The 16,439-nt window shown below is 42.2% G+C and overlaps 1 protein-coding gene across 1 annotated transcript in view; it reads left to right on the plus strand.

The window, feature by feature from the left end:
- REEP3 (receptor accessory protein 3) overlaps positions 1-16,439 on the plus strand; it is a 60,123-nt gene that overhangs the window by 18,718 nt on the left and 24,966 nt on the right. Inside the window, exon 2 of the mRNA XM_070752122.1 lies at positions 3,943-4,015. Within this exon, the coding sequence (XP_070608223.1) occupies positions 3,943-4,015 (73 nt within the window). The remainder of the gene's footprint in view (positions 1-3,942; positions 4,016-16,439) is intronic.

A 16,439-nucleotide genomic window follows, 5' to 3' on the forward strand; every position in this document is an offset into this window, starting at 1 on the left:
TAGCTGCAGAGCCGAGCGGAGGCGAAGACAACGATGCCCTCCAATCTCTCTCCGTCTCTCTCTCTCTCTCTCTCTCTTTCTCTCTGTTGCCAGCGTGGTGAACGAGAGAGAAAGAGAGAGAGAGAGAAAGAAGGGGAGAGAGAATGAGAGAGAAAGAAAGCAAGAGAGAAAGAGAGGGACAGAAAGCAAGAGAGAGAGAAAGGGGGGAAGGAGGGAGAGGGAAAGACATAGAGGGAGGGAAGGAGGGAGAGAGAAAGAGCAAAAAAGAGAGGAAGGAAGAAAGGAAGGAAGGAAGGAAGGAAGAGAGAAAGGAAGAGGGATGGAGAGAGAGAGGGAAAGAAAGATGAAGGAAGGTAGAGAGAGAGAAAGGGGGAGGGAGAGATAGAAAGGAGGGAGAGGGGGGTAGTTAGATAGGGAGAGGGAAAAGGAAGGGCTTGGAGAAAGGCAGGGGGAGAGAAAGATACAAAGGAAAGAGGGAGGGAGAGATACAAAGGAAATAGGCAGGGAGAGATAGAAAGGAAAGAGGGAGGGAGGAAAGAGGGAGGGAGAGATAGAAAGGAAAGAGGGAGGGAGGAAAGAGGGAGGGAGAGATAGAAAGGAAAGAGGGGGGGAGGAAAGAGGGAGGGAGGAAAGAGGGAGGGAGACATAGAAAGGATAGAATTATGGATGCAAGAACTCGCTCATGTGTGATAGTGCACGCCCACACTTTCTTTCTTTCTTTCTTTCCTTCCTTCTTTCTTTCTTTCTTTCTTTCTATATTTATTTATTTATTTATTTATACTTATATACCGCCCAGTCCCAAAGGGACTGCCGCTCAGACACTATACTTTTCCGCTCACCCCGAAAAAAAGCTAGAGGGAACACTGTCTGTGAGAGCCAAAAACTAGCTGGCCAGCACACGTGGATGTTGGAGCCGAGCTAAGGCAACGGCTCGCGTGCCAGCAGATATGGCTCCACGCGCCACCTGTGGCACCCGTGCCATAGGTTCGCCATCACTGGTTTATGACCTTGATTGGCTTGTAGAGAAAGTCACAAAATTGATCTTGTTACTCTATGAACCAAGAATTTGACATTTCCTGGTGGAGGAGTTTGAGACTGCTTAAAACTGCTGTTTGCCTTTCAGAACATATGAAGACAATATGGTGCTGCTTTTGTTACCGTTTTAAATTCTCTTGGAAAGGTTATGCTGCTGGATTGTTAGAAGCAGCGAAGAACTTAGTTGGGCTTCTAGATGGCTAACATGGGTTGGGTCTAGTGTCAGAACATGTTGGCGATTAATGTAAATAGGTTATGACTTTATTACTTTGCATGCAGTCTAGCTTTAATGAACCATTGTATACATTTGTTCTAAACCTGTTTTTCTACAGTCGCAGAAGCCTTAGGAAATATTTGAAAGAGTTGGGCTGCTGCCAACTCCTGTCTTGAATTGAGAACAACCATCGGTGCTGATTTGAAGCATAGTGCACCGGGCTACCATGGAAACCAAATGCTAAATAGACATTAGTATTTAAGTTTAGAAAAACAACAAAAGCCTTATGGAAAGACGGCAACTTTAAAAAATCCTGAAATGCTGGTAAAATTATAATAGAATTTTAGCTGGATGTCTATGGAGATTCTCAGTCATCCAGGCCATAGTTGTCATAAATATACTTTGTCAAAAGGCAACTGGACTTTCTTTGTTTTTTCCCCCATGAAGATGTTTTGCTTCTTCAGTTCAGATGGATGTATTTTCCTGTTAGAAAGGAATAATGGTATATATTTTCTCATGGATGACTTAGTATGGACTTATGGAACTCCTGTCTTGGGCAGAGGGTTGGTTAAGAACAAGGGTCTCCAACCTTGGCAACTTTAAGGCTTGTGGAGTTCTGGCTGAGAAATTCTGGGAGTTGAAGTCCACAACTCTTAAAGTTGCCAAGGCTGGAGACCCCTGGATTGCCAAGGTTCCTTCCTTCCTTCCTTCCTTCCTTCCTTCCTTCCTTCCTTCCTTCCTTCCTTCCTTCCTTCCTTCCTTCCTTCCTTCCTTCCTTCCTACCTACCTACCTTCCTTCCTACCTTCCTTCCTTCCTTCCTACCTACCTACCTTCCTTCCTACCTTCCTACCTACCTTCCTACCTACCTACCTTCCTACCTTCCTTCCTACCTACCTTCCTACCTACCTACCTTCCTTCCTTCCTACCTACCTACCTACCTAGGTTGGTTCAAAAACAACCCAATAGGAAATAAGAATCACTTATTCAGATTCTGAAACTCTATTCAGTGTCTACAATGATCATATTTTTTGGCCTATAAGATGCACTGGAGTATAACTCAGCTGCCTTATCTTTATACTGTTATCTTAATACTAAAACAGGACATTGTTGCATTTCAAACTATATTTGTACATACACTATTAAAATTGATATGACTTTCTGGAAGTATACATTATTCTGTGCTATTTAGTCATTGTACACTCAAACAGTTACACATGACAAATTATCTTACTTATCCTACTTAACCTCCCTATCGGTTTGGGGTCACTCCAGAAGTGTGCGTTTTGCTTCCTGGTTGCTCCCAAGTTAAACTGGTCTGCGCATGCGCAGGAGGCTTCACACATTTATTTTCGCATAAATTTAATTCCGATAGAGGGATTTCAAGCCGGAGGACCAGTTCAGAGGTGTGTCCAGCTGGCCATCGCTGCTGGTTCAGTGAGTGAGAGCGAAATTCTCGCTACCAGTTCTATAGAACTGGTCCAAACTGGCAGGAACCCACCTGTGGTTTTTTTGTGGGGGGAAAAAGGTGAATTATGGCTAGTTCAGAAATGCATTGTTTCTGTTTCTCATTTTTATTTATTTATTTTTATTTATTTATTTTGTCCATTACATAATACACATTGAAGAGAATAGATAGGTAGTAATATAACTAAAGAAACAAATAGAAGAAAAGATATAAAAATATAGCTGAACAAATTTGAAAGGAAGAAAAGATAAATGAGATAAGGAGAAACAATTGGACAGGGGGCGGAAGGCACATTGGTGCACTTATGCACGCCCCTTACTGACCTCTAAGGAACCTGGAGAGGTCAATCATGGATAGTCTAAGGGAAAAATGTTGGGGGTTAGGGGTTGACACTACTGAGTCAGGTAATGAGTTCCACACTTCGACAACTCGGTTGCTGAAGTCATATTTTTTACAGTCAAGTTTGGAGCGGTTAATATTAAGTTTGAATCTGTTGCGTGCTCTTGTGTTGTTGCGATTAAAGCTGAAATAGTCATTGACAGGTAGAACGTTGCAGCATATGAGCTTGTGGGCAATACTTAGATCGTGTTTTAGGCGACGTAGTTCTAAGCTGCTTTCGTAGGGTAGTGTAGTCTGCTTTCGTAGGGTATTCTGTTTCGAGTGGAGGAGTGAAGGGCTCTTCTGGTGAAGTATCTTTGGACATTTTCAAGGGTGTTGATGTCTGAGATGTGGTATGGGTTCCAGACAGATGAACTGTATTCAAGGATGGGTCTGGCAAAAGTTTTGTAGGCTCTGGTGAGTTGCGTGAGATTGCCAGAGCAGAAGCTGCGTAGGATCAGGTTAACATTTGTAATATATAACCCTTTCATGGCCTTATAGCACCTATTCAAGCTAGCCAGTAGTTCTTACATTTTTCCTTGTAAAATAATAGGTGTGAAAAGATCTGAAATCTTAGGATAAACTTCCAGTATTTTTTAAAAGGCAGGTTTTGATGTATGAGCACATGAGAGATGCCCAGAGAATGCAGTGCTCAATAGCTCTGATCATTAAACCTAGTTTGAACATGAACTCCTTTTCCTTTTTTCTTTATGTAATATGTATTCTTAGCTTCCATGACTGCTGCATGCTTTTATTTTATTTATTATTTATTTAGATTTCTATGCCACCCTTCTCCTTAGACTCAATTAACTTTTGTTCAATTAAAATATTTTTTTTCTTTATGTATAGGCTGGTCTTTGGAATGCTGTATCCTGCTTATTATTCCTACAAAGCTGTAAAAACAAAAAATGTCAAGGAATATGTGAGTACTTAATTTCAACATTTCTTTTCAGTGTTAACCTTTATTTAGATTTTGAGAGTGTATACTAGTGTCAGCAATAATATGGATTTTAATTCGTCAAGAGAAGTTAATCATGGTAATTTATGAGACACTGAAATCGTATTTCATGTTTAAGCGATGCTATTTAATTTTTTAAATTTGATAATAAATTGAGAAATAATGCATAGAAACATAGAAGACTGACGGCAGAAAAAGACCTCATGGTCCATCTAGTCTGCCCTTATACTATTTCCTGTCTTTTATCTTACGATGGATATATGTTTATCCCAGGCATGTTTAAATTCAGTTACTGTGGATTTACCAACCACGTCTGCTGGAAGTTTGTTCCAAGGATCTACTACTCTTTCAGTAAAATAATATTTTGTCACGTTGCTTTTGATTTCCCCCCCAACTAACTTCAGATTGTGGAAGAGATACTTTCCAAATGCAGTTCCTTTTTGCTATCTTCCTGTTCTTTCTGAAACATTTTTTCTCCTTGCCACCTTAACTGCGATTAGCGTATTTTTCAGACTATAAGACGCATTGGTGTATAAGATGCACCATGATTTCAAAGAGGTAAGTAAGAAAAAAAGCTTTTGTCCTCCCCAAACTTAGGAGCACTTTGCAAGCCTTCCAAATACTCTGTGCATCCCATTTTTTACAAAAACGGACCCATTTTTCACCCTTTTTTTTTTTTTGCAAAAAAGGGAAGTCCTGCAGAGCTCCTGAGGACTGGGGGAAGGCAAAAATACCATCATTTTTGCAAAAAATGGCTGATTATTTGCACGGTCTTTTTTAAATGGGCCCGTGGATGGGGCTTTGGAAGGCTAAAAATAGTTGTATTTGGGGTATAAGATGCACTGACATTTCCACCCTCTTTGGGGTGTGTGTGCGTCTTATAGTTTGAAAAATATGGTAAATTATGTGGCTTAATTGGAGAGACTAGATGTGAGGCCCTATTTGGATCGGGACTCACTGCTCACAGTCACTCATGCCCTCATCACCTCAAGGCTCGACTACTGTAATGCTCTCTACATGGGGCTATCTTTGAAAAGTATTCGGAAACTTCAGATCATGCAGAATGCAGCTGCGAGAGCAGTCATGGGCTTACCTAGATATGCCCATGTTTCACCAACACTCCGCAGTCTGCATTGGTTGCCGATCAATTTCCGGTCACAATTCAAAGTGTTGGTTATGACCTTTAAAGCCCTTCATGGCATCGGACCAGAATATCTCCGGGACCATCTTCTGCCGCACGAATCCCAGCGACCAGTTAGGTCCCACAGAGTTGGCCTTCTCCGGGTCCCGTCGACTAAACAATGTCATTTGGCGGGCCCCAGGGGAAGAGCCTTCTCTGTGGCGGCCCCGACCCTCTGGAACCAATTTCCCCCAGATATCAGAGTTGCGCCCACCCTCCTTGCCTTTCGTAAGCTCCTTAAAACCCACCTCTGTCTTCAGGCATGGGGGAATTGAGATATTCCCTTCCCCCTAGGCTTATAAAATTTATGCATGGTATGTCTGTATGTATGATTGGTTTCTTAAATTGGGGGTTTTTACATTACTTTTAATATTAGATTTGTTCATATTGTCTTTTTACTGTTGTTAGCCGCCCTGAGCCTGCAGAGAGGGGCAGCATACAAATCAAATCAAATCAATCAATTAATCAATCAATCAATCAATAAATAAATAAATAATAAAGAAATGAAAAAATAAATAAAAATAAAATAAAATAAAAATAAAATAAATGTGATGGCAACCCTTGTGAGAGCGCAAGGAAGGGAAAGAAGTGTAGGCCGCACTTTCTGCCTTAACATGGAAGGATAACAGCCTCAGGGACCTGTTATAGAGATAAGCTTTCAAAAAACATCCAAAATACTTTTTTGAAAAGTTTTGGAAAGTGGTTCCAAATCCCCCCCCCCCCCCCAAGCTATATTCTCAAGAAATTTCTGAAAGATGTAGTAGGCGTATGAAAAAGGTCACGACGGAAATAACCTATGCATGAAAATGTGAATATTATACAAAGGAAATACAACCTTCACTTAGTACAAAATAGAATCGAGTGAGTTCATACATTTTACCATGCCAGGTGGGTTGCTCAATCGAGTAATCAGCTGAATCCTAATATTAGTTGAACATAATAAATTGGCAATGATATAATTGCTTTTTATCTTTTCCACATTTTAATTAAAAGTGCTTAGCATACTTCTGTTTATGTTGACTCATAATGAAATAACAAATTAGTTTTTCTTCTCTGGCAGTATTTAAAGTTTGTCTGGGTATTGTTAGAGACTGTAAAAGTATTGTTTTAGGGCTATTTCATAGAATTCAGGTACTTCAGCGCTAATGATATTTCTGATTCATAGGCTACTTTTTGACATATTAGTCAATTAAGCTTGCTTCTGGATGTAGCTGTCTAACTCTAGCCACAAATTCTTCAAGGAGAAAGGAATTTTCTTTACTTTTCAGCTTTGTGGGTAATGAAGCTAGGGTTGCTATCTGCATTTGGGAAAAGCAGCTGCAGCCAGGCACCATCTCCCCAAGAATAGAATCAGCCCATCCTTTCTTCCAAAGGGCCCCAGAAATTTGAGAGGAGATAGGCTCAAAGATGAAGCCTACATAAAAGGTGATAGAATGCTGTACAATAAGGACAGAAATGTGTTGTGGTTAGCTCTGGCCCAGCTCCTGCCACAAGGACTGTGGATGTGGGGGAGACATCCACATGCTGCAGGCCTGTTTTGCCCCCTGGTGGAATCTGCTGATGAAGGCTCCTCTGACCAAGAAGACATGAGTGACAAGGAGGAGGAGAGTGTGGCAGACAGCTCAGAAGGAGATGAATTATCTAGCTCCTCCTTGGATTCAGAACAATGATACAGCCACGCATGCGGAGAGTGATGCATAGGAGACAACAACTGAGAGATTATTACAAGAGAAAATGAGGCCACCTGTGGTTGGGTGGGGCTGTGTTAATTGGTGAGGCTGCTATAAAGAGCAGCCTGTGGGTTTGGCCATTGTGGAGGATTATCTGATCGTTGTGTTTCGTGCCTGCTTTGCTGACTTTGACCTTTTGTGTGCTGATTTTTCCCCGCTTTGAAACTAAACCAGAGCAAAGTGTGTTTCACTTTATGAAAGAAGAAGGACTATGAGTTGCCTCACAGCTGCCAGATAAGTATCACAGAACTGATAAGGGACTTGTACAAATTACCAGTTTGTTTGGAGACCAGTGCTCTTTGCTATGCAGAAAGAGGGCTTGGTTTAAGTGAATTTTCATTATAAAGAACATTGTTTTGAATTTTCAAACGTGTGTGTGTCTGAAATTGTATCTGTGCATTTTTGGGAGGAGTCCACCAGAGAGCCCGACAGAACAGAAATGTATTAACAAGGGAGGCTGGAGCAGCAAAAAGAAACTACTCTGAAAAGCTAAAGAATCAATTCTCAACAAATGAACCAGCAAACGTGGAAAACTCAAAAACATCACTGGTTACAGCAAACCACCTTCCCAAGCTGTAGGATATTAGCAACTGGCAGATGACCTGAATGTGTTCATCTGTAGTTATGAAAACCTTTGAAAGGCTAGTGATGTGCCACTTGGAAACCATCCCGGATCCACTGTTAGACTCCCTGCAATTTGCATACCGAGCTAATAGATCAACATGCCCATGTTACACCAACACTCCGCAGTCTGCATTGGTTGCCGATCAATTTCCAGTCACAATTCAAAGTGTTGGTTATGATCTTTAAAGCCCTTCATGGCATCGGACCAGAATATCTCCGAGACTGCCTTCTGCCGCACGAATCCCAGCGACCGATTAGGCCCCACAGAGTGGGCCTTCTCCGGGTCCCGTCAACTAAACAATGTCGTCTGGCGGGACCCAGGGGAAGAGCCTTCTCTGTGGCGGCCCCGACTCTCTGGAACCAGCTCCCCCCAGACATTAGAACTGCCCCTACCCTCCTTGCCTTTCGTAAACTCCTTAAAACCCACCTTTGTCGTCAGGCATGGGGGAACTGAGATATCTCCCCCGGGCCTATACAATTTATGTATGGTATTCTTGTATGGATGTCTGCTTAATAATGGGGTTTTTAAAATATTTTAAATTGTAAATTATTAGATTTGTCATGAACTGTTTTTATTGTGTTGTGAGCCGCCCCGAGTCTACGGAAAGGGGCGGCATACAAATCTAATAAATAATAATAATAATAATAATGATGATGATGATGATGATGATGATGATGATGATGATGCTGTTAATATGGCTCTGCACTACATCCTACAATATCTTGAATCTCCAAAGACCTACGCTGGGGTCTTCTTTGTAGACTTTAATTCAGCATTCAACTCTACCATACCGGACATTCTTTTAACTAAACTAAATGAGCTAGCAGTACCTGAACACACTTCTAGGTGAATCAGACTCATTGATTCCCCCCCCAAGGCTGTGTGCTGTCACCACTTCTCTCTATATATCAATGACTGCATCTCAAACGATTCATCTATTAAACTACTGAAGTTCGCAGATGATACAACACTGATTGGTCTCATTCGAGACAACGATGAAACCGCATACAGATGGGAGGTTGAACAATTAGCCTCGTGGTGCAACCAGAACAATCTAAAACTGAACATACTCAAAACTGTAGAAATGGTGATAGACTTTAGGAGAAACCTTCCCACCCTTCCACCTCTCACAATACTAGACAATACAGTATCAACAGTAGAGATCTTCAAATTTCTAGGTTCTATCGTATCTCAAGACCTAAAATGGTCGCCTAACATCAAAAACGTCATCAAAAAAGCACAACAAAGAATGTTCTTTCTGCGCCAACTTAGGAAGCTCAAACTGCCCAAGAGCTGCTGATACAATTCTACATAGGAATCAATGAGTCTGTCATCTGCACCTCTATAACTGCACCTCTGGTTTGGTTCTACAACCCAACAAGACCGACACAGACTTCAGAGGATAATCAGAACTGCTGCCAACCTGCCTTTAACCTGTATACTACATGAGTCAAAAGGAGGGCTGTGAAAATATTTACTGACCCCTCGCATCCTGGACACAAACTGTTTCAACTCCTACCCTCAAAACATCGCTACAGAGCACTGCACACTAAGACAGCTAGACACAAGAACTGTTTTTTCCTGAACGACATCACTACTAAACAAATCATTATCTCAACACTATCAAACTATTTACTAAGTCTGTACTACCATTACTACAACACTTGCCGACCTATTTTCGATTCCCTTCCTAATCATGCCAAGCAGGCCTTATTTTATTTTATTTATTTATTATTTAGATTTGTATGCCGCCCCTCTCCGCAGACTCGGGGCGGCTCACAACAAGATACGGCGAATCATAAAAAATCCAAATAGCTTTAAAATATTTAAAAAGATTTAAAAGGAACCCCATTTACTAACAAACACACACACAAACATACCATGTATAAATTGAACATGCCCGGGGGAGGTGTCTCAGTTCCCCCATGCCTGACGGCAAAGGTGGGTTTTGAGGAGTTTACGGAAGGCAGGGAGAGTAGGGGCAGTCCTAATCTCTGGGGGGAGTTGGTTCCAGAGAGTCGGGGCCGCCACAGAGAAGGCTCTTCCCCTGGGGCCCGCCAACCGACATTGTTTAGTTGACGGGACCCGGAGAAGGCCCACTCTGTGGGACCTAATCGGTCGCTGGGATTCGTGCGGCAGAAGGCGGTCTCGGAGATATTCTGGTCCAGTGCCTTGAAGGGCCTTAAAGGTCATAACCAACACTTTGAATTGTGACCGGAAATTGATCGGCATCCAATGCAGACTGCGGAGTGATGGTGAAACATGGGCATACCTAGGTAAGCCCATGACTGCTCTCGCAGCTGCATTCTGCATGATCTGAAGTTTCCTAACACTTTTCAAAGGTAGCCCCATGTAGAGAGCATTACAGTAGTCGAACCTTGAGGTGATGAGGGCATGACTGACTGAGCAATGAGTCCCGGTCCAGATAGGGTCGCAACTGGTGCACCAGGCGAACCTGGGCAAACGCCCCCCTTGCCACAGCTGAAAGATGGTTCTCTAATGTGAGCTGTGGATCGAGGAGGACGCCCAAGTTGCGGACCCTCTCCGAGGGGGTCAATAATTCCCCCCCCAGGGTAAAGGAGGGACAGATGGGATTGTCCTTGGGAGGCAAAACCCACAGCCACTCCGTCTTATCCGGGTTGAGCTTGAGTCTGTTGACACCCATCCAGGCCCCAACAGCCTCCAGACACCGGCACATCACTTCCAACGCTTCGTTGACTGGACATGGGGTGGAGATGTAAAGCTGGGTATCATCAGCGTACTGATGATACCTCACCCCATGCCCTTGGATGATCTCACCCAGCGGTTTCATGTAGATATTAAATAGCAGGGGGGAGAGGACCGACCCCTGAGGCACCCCACAAGGGAGAGACCTCGGAGTCGACCTCTGACCCCCCACTAACACCGACTGTGACCGACCGGAGAGGTAGGAGGAGAACCACTGAAGAACAGTGCCTCCCACCCCCAACCCCTCCAGCCGGTGCAGAAGGATACCATGGTCGATGGTATCGAAAGCCGCTGAGAGGTCATGGAGCACCAGGACAGAGGATAAACCCCTGTCCCGGGCCCGCCAGAGATCCATTCCCACCCCCCACTCATCAAGTTTGAATGGAGTTCCTTTCCTCTTCTCTATTCCCCTTCACTGTTTGCATCAATTGCTTTCTATGAGTGTTTTTGCCGAATCAATGCCTTCCCTTCCCTTCCTCCTCCCCCACTCATCAAGTTTGAAGGAGTTCCATTCCCTATAAGGGTGTGTGTGTGTGCGTGTGTGAAGAATGTAAGTCAGGGGTGCCATTCAAACGTTTGTTTCTTATATAAAACTTGGTGACCAAATTCATATCTATTATAAACCATAATCTGTTAATTTCCTTCCTTCCTTTCTACCCACCTAATGTTTTTTGTTTCTTTTGTATGTAAATGCTTGAGAAGTACGTATATAATCAGCTGAAATTGTATACTGTAGTACTTTAATGTGATTTGTCTCGCACCTATTGAAATTATCATTTTGAGCTGGAAAGAAAGAACCACATAAGTGAACTTTGTTTTCCTTACTTGGCTTAACATTGCAACGTTTGCTATACAGAGATAATGTATTTGGACTTCAGTATTTTGTTTATGTCATTAGTTGTATGTACTTTGTGACTCCAGAGTGTTCTTTCAGACTGCTGACTTAGGCAGTCAGATTTTACCCATCTTTTTAGGAGATGGTTTCTTAAAGGTGATTATCATCCTACATAACTGTTCCAAATACATATTATTGAATAAACAGTTTCCTTACATCATCATCATCATCATCATGCTGGATTTCGTATTTCATCACCAGTCGGGCGCTTCCCAAGCACCTAGGACTGCGTGATGTAGCGGCGAATTATGTTTGCCGATCCCAGTAAAGCGGCCTTTTGCAATTGACAGATGGAGATTTTGTCAATTCCAATGGTTTTCAAATGTCCGCTGAGATCCTTTGGCACTGCGCCCAGTGTGCCAAGTACCACTGGGACCACTTTCACGGGCTTATGCCAGAGTCGTTGCAGCTCGATTTTTAGATCTTCGTATTTCACTAATTTCTCTAGCTGCTTCTCCTCAGTTCTTCTGTCTCCTGGGATTGCGATGTCGATGATCCATACTTTCTTTTTCTCCACGATCACAATGTCTGGTGCGTTATGCTTCAGAATTCGGTCGGTCTGAAGTCGGAAGTCCCACAGTAGTTTTGCTTGCTCATTTTCGACCACTTTTTCGGGCTTATGATCCCACCAGTTCTTTGCCACTGGTAAATGGTAGTTCCGGCACAAGTTCCAGTGGATCACCTGTGCCACAGCATCATGTCTATGCTTGTAGTCAGTCTGTGTGATCTTTTTGCAGCAGCTGATTATGTGATCGATTATTATTATTATTATTATTATTTTATTTTTTAATTTATTAGATTTGTATGTCCCCCCTCTCCGGAGACTCGGAGCGGCTTACAACAACAAAACAATACAAATCCAATAGTTAAAAACAATTTTAAAACCCTTAATATAAAATACATCTCGTACAGACCATACATAAAGTGGAGAGGGCCCAGGGGAATCAATTTTCCCATGCCTGATGACAGAGGTGGATTTTAAGGAGTTTGCGAAAGGCAAGGAGGGTGGGGGCAGTCCTAATGTCCTGGGGGAGTTGGTTCCAGAGGGTCGGGGCTGCAACAGAGAAGGCTCTTCCCCTGGGTCCCGCCAGACGACATTGTTTCTGGGTGAGTGGACATATAAACCACTTAAATGAGATAATTGAAATAAAAAGTAGATTTATAAATACAGCTCCATGGGGCCATACATGCAAGTGCCAGAAACCACATACCGTATTTTTCAGACTATAAAACGCACCAAGATTTCGAAGAGGTAAGGGAAAAAAAGTCCTCCCTGGTCCCCAGATGCACTCTGTGCACCACACCTTTTGCAAAAAATGGATGAAAAATCAGACATACTGAGGGTTTTGGAGTGCTTCTGGGGGCTGGGAAAAGGCAAAAACACCACATTTTTTAAAAAAAATGTCCCCCCCTTTTTTTTAATAACAAAAATTGGCTTGTTTTTGCCTTCCTCCAGTCCCCAGAAGCACTCCACAGGCTTTCCAAACCCTCTGTGCACCCTGTTTTTGTGAAAAATTGGCTCATATTTTGCAAAAATGGGCTTCGGGAGACCAAAAATGGCTTTATTTGGTTCATAAAACACACCATGCATCTTATGCGCCGAAAAATACGGTAGTTCTGCCATTTCTCTCTCTCTCTGTTTTTCCCTGTGCCTCCTTCCTTGGCATTGCTTATGCTTATTCTGTGGAGGTTCATATGAAGGTCAGTTTTTAAGGTAAGACAATCCTTCAGAATAGTTGTTTTAGCTGGCACATACACTAATTTAGCTATTCACTGAGGCTGAAAATACAATACAACCCTCTGAGATTAATCTAACAATTCATCAAATGCTTGACTTTCTCTTCAATCTTATTTCAAGTCTGAGAAATTTTAAGAACAGGGTGAATAAATTTATTTCTAAACAATATACAAATTTCTCAAAAAAAATGATAACATTAATTTGTTTATACGGCAAAAAAATTAAATACTTTTCACAGAATAATTTTGTGTCTACACATAAATTGATTTTTCAATCTTCACATTGCTAAATAAAACATAACGATTGCTTCAAATTAACCCTCTACAGTTAAATATTAAGCTTTCATTAATTAATCTATTCAATAAGTAATATTGCGCAGCTTTTAAGATTTAATGCATCTGTGGAAGGATTTTTAAATTCAGATTCCATATCTGATATTTTTCTCTTCGTTTTTTAAATCCGGTGGTATACTATATAATTAATAATTAAGAGTACAGTGTTCCCTCGATTTCCGCGGGGGATGTGTTCCAAGACCACCCGCGAAAGTCGAATTTCCGCGAAGTAGAGATGCGGAAGTAAATACACTATTTTTGGCTATGAACAGTATCACAAACCTTCCCTTAACACTTTAAACCCCTAAAGTGCAATTTCTCATTCCCTTAGCAACCATTTAGATTATTACCATGTTTATTTATTAAAGTTTATTAAAAAATATATTTATTAAAGGCGGATGAAAGTTTGGCGATGGCGTATGACGTCATCGGGTGGGAAAAACCGTGGTATAGGGAAAAAAACAGTAAAGTATTTTTTAATTAATATTTTTGAAAACCCGTGGTATAGCCGTTCCGCGAAGTTCGAGCCCGCGAAAATCGAAGGACCACTGTACTTCTGATTAGGAAAATGATGAATTGCTGTTACATATTTTGGAAGCAGGAACATTGAGTTATTTATATTCAGAGATTTGCGGTTTCAGTTTTATAGTTTCAAATACCGGTAGCTTTCCCCCATTTTGAAAGAAAGAAAAATAGTAGGAATGTAGAACATTTGCCAGAGTGTGAACTATTTCAGAGAAGTCTCCCTCCATAGCATGCTTTTGAAAGGGTGATTTGACTGTCTCTGGAAATAAATATGCTGAATCAGAAGCAATCTGGGAAGTTCTTGGCATGACAATCCAGGTAAAACAGGCCCAGGCAAACCACTGTCAGAACACCTTAAACTACCTTTGTAGGATTTGCTTTTGGGAACCATTCCTAAGGCACCATGATCTACAGTAGATTAAGTTTCACTGTATTCCAGGGAAGTAGAATGAGTTTGTTCTTGAATCATGGAGAGGATTATTTTGTGCATTTACCGTATTTTTCGGGGTATAAGACTGTTAGTACAGGGTACATGTTTGTTAGGGTTTGCCACTGTAAACTTGTACTGTGGACGCCATGTTTCGGCCGACCAGGAAGGACGTCTTCGTGACGTCAAAGCTCCACCCATGGAATTCCCTATTGGGATTCCCCACCTCCTTTCCAGCCTCCAGATCGGACGAAAACGCCATCACTGATCGCAAAAATGGCGCTCCGCTGAGCGCCGCTGCCCGGCTGTAATCTTCTGAAACAGCCAGGCGCTTCTCGGCAGCCTCCGGAACCCGAACCCGAACTTTCGGGTTTGGGAGAACGCCGAGAAGCCCCCCTGCTGTTTAAGAAGGTGACAGGTGGACGGCGGCGCTTCTCGGCGGCCTCCTGAACCCGAACCCGAAAAGTTTGGGTTCGGGTTCGGGAGAACGCCGAGAAGCCCCTCGGCTGTTTTAAAAGGTGACAGCCGGGCGGTGGCGCCCAGCGGAGCACCATTTTGCGATCTGCAGTGGGTTCGTAAGGCGAAAAAAGTTCGTAAGAAGAGGCAAAAATTTTCTGAACCCCGGGTTCGTATCTCGAGGGGTTCGTATCACGAGGTACCACTGTATTTTAAAGGACTCTCCCATAGAAACATAAGAAATAGAAAGCATTAAAATATCATGCAAAATAGACAAATCTGAGTCCACACTCCACGTTAATTAATTTCTATCCTATTTCTATAGAGCAGTGTTTCTCAACCATCAAAGTCCACCCATCTTAAAGCTGCCAAGACTGAGAAATGCTGCTCAAGAGAATAAATGAGCCTTGGAAAGACATGTTCCCATGTTCAATATACAGCCTGGGAAATGCGTCTCCAGGCAAGTTCCAGCTTAAATCTAAGGGTGGAGCAGAATCTTGGCTTTCTGTTTGTCTTCCTGCTTAAGATACCTTCTTGCTCTTTTTTTTCCCCCTGGAGCTTTTCCACAAGAACAAAAATTTTAATTCTTGAATAGGACAAAATGGGGTGAATCTCTTCCTGCCTAACCTTAGCAGGAGGAAGGTACATTAAGGAAACTCTTCCGTTAGAGATGTTTATTTGCAGATGCTGCTGCCATTGTATCCCAATCTCAAGTTACACTCAGATCAGTTAATCTGGTGTAAATGAACCTAACAGGTTCAGACTCCCCTATAAAAATCCCAAATCATGGTGTCTGTGTGTGTTTGGAAAAGGATTATAAAGGTAAATAAGATTGAGCAGATTTTTAAAAAAATTATTATTATTATTATTATTATTATTATTATTATTATTATTATTTATTAAATTTGTATGCCACCCCTCTCCGCAGACTCGGGGCGGCTCACAGCAGCAATAGAAAACAATACAGTGTTCCCTCAATTTTCACGGGGGATGCGTTCTGAGACCGCCCGCGAAAGTTGAATTTCCACGAAGTAGAAATGCTGAAATAAATACACTATTTTTGGCTATGAACAGTATCACAAGCCATCCCTTAACACTTTAAACCCCTAAATTGCAATTTCCCATTCCCTTAGCAACCTTTTAGATTATTGCTCACCATGTTTCTTTATTAAAGTTTATTAAAAAAAATATTTATTAAAGGTGGACGAAAGTTTGGTGATGATATAAGACGTCATCGGGCAGGAAAAATCGTGGTATAGGGGGGGAAACCGCAAAGTATTTTTAAATTAATATTTTTGAAAAACCATGGTATAGACTTTTCGCGAAGTTTGAACCCTGTATACAATACAAATCTAATATTACAAAGTTAAAAACCCATAATTTAAAAAACATGCACACAACATACCATACATAAACTATATAGGCCTGGGGAAGATGTCTCAGTTCCCCCATGCCTGACGGCACAGGTGGGTTTTAAGAAGTTTACGAAAGGCAAGGAGGGTGGGGGCAATCCTAATCTCTGGGGGGGAGCTGGTTCCAGAGGGTCGGGGCTGCCACAGAGAAGGCTCTTCCCCTGGGTCCCGCCAGACAACATTGTTTAGTCGACGGGACCCGGAAAAGGTCGACTCTGTGGGACCTGACTGGTTGCTGGGATTCGTGCGGCAGAAGGCGGTCCCAGAGATATTCTGGTCCGATGCCATGAAGGGCTTTATAGGTCATAACCAACACTTTGAATTGTGACCGGAAACTGATC

Source organism: Erythrolamprus reginae, chromosome 5, assembly GCF_031021105.1.
Source record: "Erythrolamprus reginae isolate rEryReg1 chromosome 5, rEryReg1.hap1, whole genome shotgun sequence".
NCBI lineage: Eukaryota > Metazoa > Chordata > Lepidosauria > Squamata > Dipsadidae > Erythrolamprus > Erythrolamprus reginae.